Source organism: Pongo abelii, chromosome 10 (genome assembly GCF_028885655.2).
Source record: "Pongo abelii isolate AG06213 chromosome 10, NHGRI_mPonAbe1-v2.0_pri, whole genome shotgun sequence".
Lineage (NCBI taxonomy): Eukaryota > Metazoa > Chordata > Mammalia > Primates > Hominidae > Pongo > Pongo abelii.
In genome coordinates, this window is record NC_071995.2 from 29,051,598 (window position 1) to 29,064,456 (window position 12,859).

Below are 12,859 nucleotides of genomic sequence, written 5' to 3' on the forward strand. Positions count from 1 at the left end.
GCAAAGAGAGTTGTAAATAAGAAGGTAGGAGGTGACAGGCTTGTGTGTTCAGTGGAGCAGATATTTCTTTGCCTTCTGTTGCAGCAGAATACATTGACCCTTGCATGTATTAGCTATTTTTTTTTTTTGTATTAAATTCATACAAGAAAAAAAAGATGTTAGGTTCAAGTTATGTTATTATATTTTTTGTTACTCCTTTTATCATGCCTCGAGGTTCCTTAGAACATGTTGTTCTAACACTAACAAGCAGTGTGGTTTTGGGCAAATTATTCATTTGCTCTGGGCTTCAGCTTCCTGATCTGTAAAACAGATGATAATGGTACTAACTAACTCCTAGGTTTGTTGTGAGAATTAAATTAGTTAATACCTGTAAGGCACTTAGAATAGTGCCTGGCACGTAGTGAGTGTTCCAACAGCTTTTCAGCCTCAGCCCACGCCACTTCCTTCTCATTGGCCTTCATTCATTTCCTCGATTGTGTTAAGCCCGTCCTGGCTTCAAGGCCTTTGTGGATGCTTCTCCTCTATGGGGGATCACAATATTCATCTGACTGGCTCACAGTCAACTTCAAGTCTCTCATTAGACTGAATGTTCCCAGAGAACACTATGCCTGGCAGAGTAGTTGTGCAATAAATATTTATTGAATGAATGAGTAAATGAGTAATCGAGCCAACTGGAAAAGAGAACAGGATCACATGGAATGGAAAATTGCTTCTTCAGGGGTTGGGGTCAGGGCAGATTCTCATTGCAGGCAGGAAGGAAAAGAAAAGGGGTGTGCGTGTGTGTGTGTGTGTGTGATACATATTTATAAATTAAATGGTGAAATTGTAAATATTTAATGGTCAAAGCATTAAAATAGGAGTCGACAAATTAATTGAATTCTTTGCCTAAGTGATTATCAATTTGAGCTTAAAATTGTATTTTTAATTGCCCCCAGTAATTTGAATATGCTGTTGTTTGTGCTTTAAAATTAATATATTCCAGCTACACTTCAATAAAATAAACTTTTTTTGTGTGACAAGATCTGGCCCTGTCACCCAGGCTGGAGTGCAGTGGTGTGATCTCGGCTCACAGCAACCTCAGCCTCTCGGGCTCAAGCAATCCTCCCACCTTAGCCTCTGACTACAAAAAAAGAAACTGAAACAGCTAACAATTTCAATGCTGGCTGTGGTTTTGGAAGCTAACATTTTGATAGTAATAGCCAGGCACAGTGGTACCCGTCTCTAATTCCACCTACTTAAGGGGTGAGGTGGGAGAATCACTTGAGCCCAGGATTTCAAGGCCAGCATGGGCAACATAGTGAGACTCCACCTCTTTCTTTCTTTTTTTTTTTTTTACTGATTCTTTTGTATTTCTTTTTTTTTTTAAATTTTTTTTTTTTATTATTATACTTCTAAGTTTTAGGGTACATGTACACAATGTGCAGGTTAGTTACATATGTATACATGTGCCATGCTGGTGTGCTGCACCCATTAACTCACCGTTTAGCATTAGGTATATCTCCTAATGCTATCCCTCCCCCCTCCCCCCACCCCACAACAGTCTCCAGAGTGTGATGTTCCCCTTCCTGTGTCCATGTGTTCTCATTGTTCAATTCCCATCTATGAGTGAGAACATGCGGTGTTTGGTTTTTTGAGACTCTACCTCTTTCAAAAGGAATTGATAGTGAACTATAAGTCAGGGCACAAAATTGTAAATAAAATATAATCATAGAAGAATTTTAAAAAACGGATTTAAGATATACACCAAGTGTTACTAGTGTTAATGGGCCATCTTTGGGTAACAGAATTATGGATGATTTTTTTTCTTCTATTTTTTAGTAATTTCCATCTTTTCTATGAAGATGTATTTAAAATTGCAACCTGCTGAAACTATATCAGAAGTCAATTCTGGATTATTATTCCATTAGTATTAACTTCCTAGTTTTAATATGACACTGAACTTTTGCTAAAAAACCCAGAAGTTAAAAGTGTTAAGGAAACTGTTACCAAAAAAAGCCATTTTAAGTCACATATACATAAACATTTCAAAATTGTTATTTTTAATTAAACATCTTGGAAAGATACTGCTTATGTGCAAATAGTATGGAGTCAGTGACAAAAGAATAAAGACCTCTTGTTTCTGTGTATTTTATCTAATTTTGTAAATATCACTATATGATTTTGTGAGTGGGAATAATATAGTGAAACATTTGGACAGTTGTGTATTTATATTTACTTTGGAAGTTTTAGTTTACTGCTTCATAGTGGTGGTGGAGTACATGTCATGTACACTTTGAAGCCATTCTGCAGGTTGTGGAACCCCTTACTCCCAATACTTCTCCCCAAATCCTTGGCATAGGTACATAGGTTTTAGAGGTAGGGAAATGTGGGTTTGAAATCCACTCCTCTTTGAAGTTGTATTATTAACAACAACATTTATGTAATGTTTACTATGAGCCAGGTCCTCTAAGTACATGGATATTCCTTACCTCTTTTAATCTTCAGAACAGCCCTGTGAAGTCAGTTCTTACAGAGATACAAGTTCAAGGAACTCACCTATTACAGTAATAAATGATGAAAGTTAGGATTTAAACTGAGGTCTGGGAAATACCAAAGCTCATGGTAAATACCATCTTATACTAACTTCCTGGATGACCTTGAGCAAAACTTAGCTGCCTCAGCCCTGCATCTGTTATTTAGAAACCCAAAAAGCTTTGGAAATTGTTAGTCTTTCCATAACTTATTTGGTGACAAACATGTGACCTGAATAGATGAGAGGCTATTTATATTTTTTGTTCATTCCATTCAGTGTGAATATTCATGTATGTTGCATTAAAAATTATGTGTTGGATTAGGTGATGCTGCTATAGACCCCTCTCTAGAGGTGTTAAAAAAATATGATATATGCACCATAATTCACTTTCTAAAATACAAAAATTTCTGAAATCTGAAATCCCCCAATAGATTGTGGACCTCTCTTTAACTTCCATAATACTCAAGTTTTCTTATCTATGTAATTCTTAAAATCTATCCCAGTAAATCTTAACAAGAATTATATGTAATAGTATACATAAGCATTTGAGATACCTGATATATAATTAAGTATTCAATTTGTTGGGATTGTTACTGTCATTATCTTGGAATTCTTATTCAGCTGTGCAGAGTTTGGATCCTAAAGCTAGACCATGTAGAAAATGTGAATTTGGCTGGGCGCAGTGGCTCACACCTGTAATCCTAACATTTTGGGAGGCCAAGGCAGGTGGATCACTTAAGCCCAGGAGTTTGAGAACAGCCTGGGCAACATGGCAAAACCCCGTCTCTACAAAAAAGTGCAAACATTAGCAGGGCGTGGTGGTACTCTCTGGTAGTCCCAGCTACTCCGGAGGCTGAGGCAAGGGGATCGCATGAGCTTAGGAAGTTGAGGCTGCAGTAAGCCAAGATAGCGCCACTGTGCTCCAGCCTAAGTGACAGAGGGAGACCCTGTCTCAAAAAAGAAAAAAGAAGGCCAGGCGCAGTGGCTCATGCCTGTAATCCCAGCACTTTGGGAGGCCGAGACTGGCAGATCACCTGAGGTCAGGAGTTCAAGACCAGCCTGGCCAACATGGCGAAATCCCGTCTCTACTAAAAATACAAAAATTAGCTGGGCATGGTAGTGGGTGCCTGTAATCCCAGCTACTCGGGAGGCTGAGGCAGAATTGCTTGAACCCAGGAGGCGGAGGTTGCAGTGAGACGAGATCGTGCCACTGCACTCCAGCCTGGGTGACGGAGTGAGACTCCATCCCAAAAAAAAAAAAGAAAATAAAAAGGAAAAGGAAAAGAAAAAAGAAAATGTGAATTTAGTTTGCAACTGAGGCTGAACACTGCATTGTTTTCAGTACAGGATAGGAAGCCACGCCTTTTACAGAATGTAGTTTGTTTTCCTTACTAGTGACTTTAAACCATAGTGATTTTCTTCTATAAATGTACATTATTCCATAGTGCAGGGTTTCCTATCCTTTTTGTCAGTTCCGGGGGTCCGGGTCCAGCCCATGCTGAAGTCCAAGGGGCGTGGGTGGATGAGCAGAAAGAACACTTGGGGGGCTGTAGGCAGGTGAAAGATAGTTTTATTCAGCAGCAGCTCAAATTAACAGCTTTCTTACACTGGCTCTCTTATGAACAGCTTTTCTTACACTGTCCACCTTTGTCTCGGCAGTTTGCTCTGGCTGTGTGGCTCCCGCGACCCCCATGCCTGCAGCTTCCCAGTAGGCTCTCCCCTGCCTTCAGGGTCAGCAGCTTAACCCTTTATCTGGGCATGCGCAAGCCGAGCTGTGTCCTGGCTCCCTCCTGTCCAGACGGACAGCTTTGGCTGTCTCTTTCTCTGGGCACCAGTGCCTGCACAAGAGCCATGTTGAGCCAAGCTGAGCCCCAAGAGCGCCTGTACAACGGTAGCAGGGCAATTATACCTTTTACAGATAACAGTGGCTCAGAGCCAAGGATGAACTTACACAAACAGGTTATATAACAAGTGGCGGTGTGCGCCTGCACGCCAAACTCGCTGAGTCATGCAGGCCTGGATATCCACCTTGGCCTACCTCCATGTACCTTTTCATGTGATTACACACTTAGAAAATTATTTACTGGCTAGGTGCGGTGGCTTATACCCTGTAATCCCAGCACCTTGGGAGGCTGGGGCAGGGGGATTGCTCTAGGCCAGGAGTTTAAGACGAGCCTTAGGCAACATAGCAAGACCCTGTCTCTACAAAAAAAAATTTTAAATTAGCTAGGCATGGTAGCGTGCACCTTAGTCGTAGTCCAGCTAATCAGGAGGCTGAGGCAGGAGGGTCCTTTGAGCACAGGAGTTGAGGTTGGCGGTAGGTAAGCTTTGATCACACCTGAGATGAATGAAGGAGGAGGGTGCTTCATTCTGCTGCCAGTATTCGAGGCTCACCTGGCTACAAGGGCTGAGGGAATCAATATCTTGGCATACCTATAATACATCTTGGCAAACCAGTGTATAATTATATACACCAAATGTAAGGGGAAGAGACATGAAATGTGGGAATTATTAGTGGATTTACTTTGATTAATTCCTCTGCATAAGCATCTATTTTGAAGCCGTTAAGAAAATTCAGATAAAACGTGTGAAACTTAAAAATACTAAATAGTTAAGTCTCTTAATTGCCTGTATTCTAGCAGTCAGGCAGTTGAGTCGGGAATGAGATGGAGTGACTGTTTTACTTAACGCTTTATAAAATGTATTTGTCGGTTTTTTAGATTAAGTATATTTTACCCTGTAAGTTTGAATTGTGAAAAAACTATGACATTGTCTTGAAACCTTTAAAACATTTCTAAGAGTAGATAGAACCAATAATGTAATTAATTTAGGACATTTATTTTTTAAGGGGCTGACATTTATTCCTTTCTCAAGTATTACAGTAAAAATTAGGTGGGGTAGGATAATTTTGCTAATTTTTTTTAATGCGCAGATTCAGAGTTTGTTAGAAATTATTTGCAGCAGAGTTGTGGGGGAGAGGCATAACAAGTTGTTTCAGGCTGGTCTGAAGGTAGTGAGTTATCTCAGTTGATTGTTCACAGTCAGTTACAGATTGAATTCCTTGTTCTGCTCTTACCCCGTTCTCACTACTCGACTAGCCTAAAAAATAATAATAATAAAATAAAAAGAAGTTGTTTCACATTATGCCTTCCCTGCCAAGCCTAAAAACCTCCCGACCAGATTTTTTTTTAAAAAAAGGACAGAGTTGGTTCTCAACTGGATATTTCTGGAACATACGCTGAGACGCTGTCCACAGCCATAAATTTATTATAGGGAGGTGGGGTAAACATGCAGGAATTGTAAGTGCAAATATACCCCACTTGGCTCAGGAATTTGGGGGGCCAGGGAAGACATCCTGCCTCTTACTGGTTTCCCTTGAAGGAACGGTACCCAGTTTGAAGGATTCAAAGGAGAATTTCTTCTCCTAAGTCTCTTCCTTTCGCCTCGGTGATCTGAACAGGGCTTTCTGACTCGGTGTTGTCCCAGTGGCCTGTTTGTGATCGGTGGGGCTCCTCTTTACCCTTGGAGGAACACATCTCCAATGCTTTCTTTTCTTTTCATAGGCACTTGTAGTGGGGATAGGGGTGGGAGGGTGGCACGGGTGGAAACCTTACCTGCTTCTTGGTCCCCACTCAGCTCTGCAGAGCCTTAGAGCTGTCTACTCAAGCTGGGATCTCTTTGAAGGGGATTTTTCAGAGGTAGAATAGTGTTTCTGACAGCCTCACAAATATACTCATCTTTTAATATTTTGCCACCTTTAAAAGTTGTTATTCAGAAGAGTAGATGATTCCTTAGCAGCCTGTAGCTCAGAATATTGTTATGTGTTAATTTGGAAAAAATGTGGCTATATTCAGCACTTCTTTGAACCAGGGTATATTACTTATTAGCTGTGTTGCTTGATTTTTCACAGACTGTTACATCTCCATTTAAATCATAAATCTGAATTATGCTATATTACTGTAAAGCCTACCAGTGTTCCCTAGAATAGCATGGTAATAATTTTCGTAAGAAAAAACAAGCAGTAACAAAACATTGTTCACATTATGGGAACAGAAAGATAATAACAAAATAAAATTCCAGGATAGGCTGGGCACGGTGGCTTACACCTGTAATCCCTACACTTTGGGAAGCCAAGGCAGGCAGATCATTTGAAGTCAGGAATTTGAGACCAGCCTGGAAAACATGGTGAAACTCCATCTCTACTAAAAATACAAAAATTAGCTGGGCGTGGTAGTGGGCGCTTGTAATTCCATCTACTCAGGAGGCTGAGGCAGGAGAATCGCTTGAACCTGGGAGGTGGAGGTTGCGGTGAGCCAAGATCGTCCCACTGTACTCCAGTCTGGGCAAGAGAGCGAGACTCTGTCTTGGGGGAAAAAAAAGAAAATTCCAGGATATATGAAGTCATTATAACTAAAAACCATGTATTATGTACATCATATTCTTAATTTTATTATAATAATTAGTCTTCCTCATCATCCCACAAGTATATCACAGAGATAAATACAGTCTCCTCTCAGCTCTCATTATTTTTAATAATGATTTCCTTGGTACTAAAGAAGTTGAAGATTACATCTCAGAAATGCAAAATGTTGGGCCAGGCGCAGTGGCTCACCCCTGTAATCCCAGGACTTTGAGAGGCCGTGGCAGAATAATCACTTGAGCCCAGGAGTTCAAGACCAGCCTGGGCAACATGGCAAAATGCCATCTCTACAAAAAATACAAAAATTAGCTGGGCATGGTGATGGGCGCCTGTAGTCCCAGCTACTCAGGAGCCTGAGGTGGGAGAATCACCTGAGACTGCGAGGTCGAGGCTGCTGTGAGCTGTGATTGCGCCACCGCACTCCAGCCTGGGTGACAGAGTGAGACCCGTCTCAGAAAAAAAGGAAATGCTGATGTATTAGGGTTTAGAGAATAGCTGCAAAAAGTTATCTTCTATATCTGCTGGAAAACAGCATATCTTTGTAAGTACAGTTTGTAAGGCAGACAGATTGTAATTATGTGGATAGAGTAGCGAGTGGTAACAGAGCTTGACAGACCAGTGTTCACGTGACAGAGTGTGCAGCCCTCAAGCGCAGGTGCAGCTGGCTAACAGTGCTGGGTTAAGGGGACAGAGTGCACAGACAAGGCGTTGGCCAGGGCCTCTCCACATTTTGCAAACTTATCTTCCCTTAAAAAGGAAAACAAACAAACATTTGATGTTTCTCAGAATTCAGAACTCATTTTTGTTTTGTTTTGTTTTGTTTCAGAAAACTGAAGAATGGGAAAAAAGTAAGACTGAAGCAGACATGGAAGAGTATATATGGGAAAATAGCTCATCAGAAAGAAATATCCTGGAAACGCTTCTCCAGATTAAAGCTGCTGAGAAAAATATGCAAATAAATAAAGAAGAGCTCCTTGGTACTAAAGAAATTGAAGAGTACAAAAAGTCTGTTGTTAGTCTTAAAAATGAGGAGGAAAATGAAAATTCCATTTCTCAGTACAAAGAATCCGTGAAGAGACTATTAAATGTGACATGAATTATGGAGTAGAAAAATCTGCTTGATTTATTAATTTTATGATATGTGTGATCAGTATCTAATTTGATATAAAATTGAAAATGTTAAAAAATCATTTTTTTTCCTCAGAGTTAAAATTATTTCCCTCATACTAATGCTTAATGGCAATGATTACTCCAGAGTTTTTTTATTTTTACACTGGGGCAATAGACGAGGAGATCTCTGATTTCTTCTTGATCTGAAGTGTTTTGATTTTATTTCTACATAATAGCTTTGGTATTCATATATATACATGCATTTAATTGTGATTTTATCACCTTCCCCATTTCTTTCCCCACAAGCTGGCATTCAGTAGTTGCTTTTGAATAATGGTTTTGGTTACCTAGGAAGGTAGGCCTGGAACCCATTTCCTTGACTTGCAGTTCCGGGCTCTGTTCACATGACTGCAGTCTAGCTGATGCATTTTTCACATTTGTCAGTTCTGGTTAGAAACAGGTCCTCAGGAGTATTCTCTAACCTGATATTTTCTAAAAAGATATGTTGAGTCAACTTTGTTTAGCATCCTACTTTCTAGATTGTGGGGCTCATTTTGCCAGGGCCAAGCTACCAGAAAAGTAGAAGTGGAGATTACCTGGTATGTATCCCTCTGGGTGCCCCAGTTAGAGCTGCCACAGCTCAGGAAAAAAGATGAGGCATAAGGATCTTGAATGTAATTGGAGTAAGTGACAAAATAAGAACTACCCTGGGAAACCCTGCATTCAATCTAGCTGTCAATTCAGTATCTTTAAGTACACCTGTCAGCTGTTTTTACCACCTCGATGGTTGTGATTAATTTAAAATCAAAATAAAGGAATTACTGAGTTTATTTGCCTAATAGACTTATTTTGCCTAGAAGAATTAGAGAGTATAAATGAAAGCCAAAATGGAATTTCACAACGATTTCCTAAACCATTTGTGTGAAATGAAGGTATGATCTGGTGTGAGTGAGGCCAGGAGTCTGTAGGTTATGAAGGACAGTATGGCCTTGAGTACAAAAAGGAGAGAAAGAGGCATGTCGTGCCCTGCTGGGGCACCCTGATACTACTTACCATTTTAATCCTAGGCCTGACTTATGAATGAACTCAAAAGGGGCTAAACTGAGCCTAATTGGTAAGTAGTGGATGAAAAGCAGTATAGATAAAAACCAAAATTTTAGATCATGTTTAGAGCATATTTCAAGAAACATACCAGTACATTTAGAGACTCATTCAGAGTTAAGAAAAACTCAGATTCCTAACAGGATTGAAGAAGGAAACATTTTGAAAACAGTAGAAGCTGAGAAGAGGTGATCATCTGGGAACATGTAAAGGAGTGGTAGCTTAGGGTGGTTTATCCTGTGTAATAATACAGTGCAGATGAAAGCAGAGAGGAGGATGTGTAATAAAGAATTTGACCTTACTCAGAGGTCTGGCCTTTGCCCTTGGCTTCTGGGAGGTAATCTATATCGTACCTGATAGGACTGTCTTTGTTTAGCGGGGTAGCTGGCCCCAAAGGATCTCAGGATGGGACCAACATGCCAGAAAAACCTACCATGTGATTTAGGGTGGGGGCTTTCAGTCATATGGTATTAGTCCACCTGGCAGCTGAGATGACTCAGCAGACAATCAGCAATCATACCTACATAATGGAGTCCAGTGAAATCTTTGGGCCGGGCGCAGTGGCTCACGCCTATAATCCCAGCACTTTGGGAGGCCGAGGCGGGTGGATCACAAGGTCAGGAGATTAAGACCATCCTGGCTAACAGTGAAACCCCCTCTGTACTAAAAATACAAAAAATTAGCCGGGCGTGGTGGCAGGTGCCTGTAGTCCCAGCTACTTGGAAGGCTGAGGCAGGAGAAAGGCGTGAACCTGGGAGGCAGAGCTTGCAGTGAGCCGAGATCCCGCCACTGCACTCCAGCTTGGGTGACAGAGCGAGACTCCATTTCAAAAAAAAAAAAATCTTTGAACACGGAGGGTTGAGTAAGCTTCTCGGGTTAGCAATACTCCATGCATATTGTCACACACTGATACTAGGAGAGTAATGTGTCCTGACTCCTAGGGGAGAGCACCAGAAACTAAACATTTGAACGCTTCCTGGGCCTCAACTTACGTACTTCTTCCGTTGGGCCACTTTAAGGTATCCTTTCCCTGTAATAAACTGTAATTGTGAGAATAATAGCTTTCATTCAGTTCTGAGTTCTAGTGAATTACTGAACCTGAGGGTTGTTTAGGGAATCTCCCACAAACTTAAGAGTTGGTGTCAGAAGTAGGATGGCCTTGTAGAGGACTTTACCCTTTTCGTAGTTTGGCCAACTCCAAGTAACCCCGAAGACTCTTAAACAATTGTTGATGCCTAAAGGCAAAATTGTAGAGCTGACGGATTAATACAAAACTGCCTCAAAACAAAACAGTTGGACTGGGTGCAGTGGCTCATGACTGTAGTCACAGCACTTTGGGAGGCTGCGGTGGGAGGATGGCTTGAGGTCAGAAGTTTGAGACCAGCCTAGGCAACATAGCAAGACCCTGTCTCTACTTTAAAAATGTGTACATACATATATATCTGTATGTATATATAACAGTTGTTGTTATTGTAATTTTAGCAAAATTAAGCAGCACTATTTGTCATTAATCAGATCCTTGTCCTTTAAAATCTGTCAGTTGACCGAATGTATGCAATTAGAACATTATATTCACATTTATAATGAAAATGCTAGGGGATACTTTGCTATATTAATGCAGTCATTTCTGACTTTAAACTTAAATTGTATAGCCCAGAAGTTGCTTCAACACATAGGCAACTAAGATTGTAGATCGGATCTCTTTTCTTAATTGTAGGGTGCTTTAATTCTTTTGCGTATTTTTGCAATATTGGTGTTTCATAATACTAAACAGTTACAGACTTTTTTTTTTTTTTTTTTTTTTTTGAGAAGCTGGACACAGTGGCTCATGCCTGTAATCCCAGCGCTTTGGGAGGCCAAGGCGGGAGTATTGCTTGAGGCCAGGAGTTGGATACCAGTCTGGGCAACAAAGTGAAACACTGTCTGTACATAAGATAAAAATTACCCAGGCATGGTGGCACACGCCTAGCAACTTGGGAGGCTGAAGTGGGAGAATTGCTTGAGACCAGGAGTTCAAGGCTGCAGTGAACTATGATCACACTACTGCATTCTAGCCTGGGTGACAGAACAAGAGCTTGTCTCCAAAAAAGGAAAAGGAAAAAAAGAAAAAGAAACAAACAAACTGGACCCTGGGGTCCAGTCAATAACTAAGGCTAAGGTTGTGACACCCACCTAGGAAGTAACCATGAAATCTTTCCAGCGTTGTCCCTTTTTTTTTTTTTTTGAGACACGGTCTGCTCTGTTCCAGCCCAGGCTGGAGTCTGGAGTGCAGTGGTGCATTCATGGCTCACTGCAGCCTCAACCTCCTGGGCTCAACCGATCCTCCCACCTCAACCTCCCAAGTAGCTGGGACCTCCAGCTGCTCCCAACCTCCCAAGTAGCATGCCATCACGCCTGGTTAATTTTTTATTTTTGTAGAGATGGGGTCTTGCTATGTTGCCTGGGTTGGTCTGATTGTTTCTTAATAAAATTTAAAATTTTATTCGGAAGTTCTGTTTCATCTCTGGCTCCCAGTAAGAAAGTAGTTTCTAGTCTCAGTTGTTTTACTTCTTAACTGATTCTGGTCTGTTGTCTCTCCAGTCTAAATTTACTCAATTTATCTAATGGTCAGAAGGGCGGAAGAAGAAAAGGAATTTGTTTTCTTAGAAGGTAAATATACTTTTCCCAAATTAAGGTCATTTATATGAAATTATCAGCTTTAAGGAATGAGTAAAATTCTGAGAAGCCCCAAGGGGAAAAAAAGCCTTTTTAATTCTAGCAGCCCTAGTCTATTGGAAAACCTCTAAGCAATTCACATATACTTAAAAGTAATGATTTTTGGCCTGGCGTGGTGGCTCACACCTGTAATCCTAGCACTTTGGGAGGCCGAGGCGGCGGATCACCTGAGGTCAGGAGTTCGAGACCAGCCTGGCCAACATGGTGAAACCCCGTCTCTACTAAAAAATGCAAAAATTAGCCAAGCATGTTGGCAAGAGCCTTAATCCCAGCTACTTGGGAAGCAGAGGCAGGAGAATCGTTTGAACCTAGTAGGCAGAGGTTGCAGTGAGGCAAGATCAAGCCATTGCACTCAAACCTGGGGGACAAGAGCGAGACTTCTCTCAAAAAAACAAAAAAAGTAATGATTTTCTAAATGTATGTACAAAAATGTATAAAGACAGCTTACTGAATTATTTCTGTAACTATAATTTTAGGGTAATTTAAATCTTGCTCCCCCCACCCCCTGCTTCAAATAGCATGGGGTTTTTTCCCCCTAATGTATTAGGGAAGAAATTGATAAAATTTATGACACCTAATTTTATGAATTATGACAAGTTAAGGTAAATTAATTATTTTTTTTTTTTTTGAGACAGAGTCTTACTCTGTTGCCCAGGCAGGAGTGCAGTGGCATGATCTTGGCTCACTGCAACCTCCGCCTCCTGGGCAGCCTCAACCTCCCAGGCTCAAGCAATCCTCCCAACATAGCCTTCCAAGTAGCTAGGACTACAGGTGTGTGTCACAATGCCTGGCTAATTTTTTAATTGATTATGTATTTATTTATTTAAGGCAAGGTCTCAGTCTGTTGCCCAGGCTGGAGTGAAGTGGCACATTCATGGCTTGCTGCAGCCTCGACCTCCAGAGCTCAAGTGATCCTCCCACCTCAGCCTCCCAAGTAGCTGGAACTACAGGGACACACCACCACACCCCCCTAATTTTTTTTTATTTTCCTTTTTTTTTGA

The 12,859-nt window shown here is 41.0% G+C and overlaps 1 protein-coding gene across 1 annotated transcript in view; it reads left to right on the forward strand.

Annotated features, from left to right (window-relative positions):
• Window positions 1–8,872, forward strand: part of MRPS35 (mitochondrial ribosomal protein S35) — a 41,290-nt gene extending 32,418 nt beyond the window's left edge. The window contains exon 8 of the mRNA XM_024256555.3: window positions 7,759–8,872. Within this exon, the coding sequence (XP_024112323.1) occupies window positions 7,759–8,028 (270 nt within the window). The 3' untranslated portion in view covers window positions 8,029–8,872. The remainder of the gene's footprint in view (window positions 1–7,758) is intronic.
• Window positions 8,873–12,859: the final 3,987 nt, after the last annotated feature.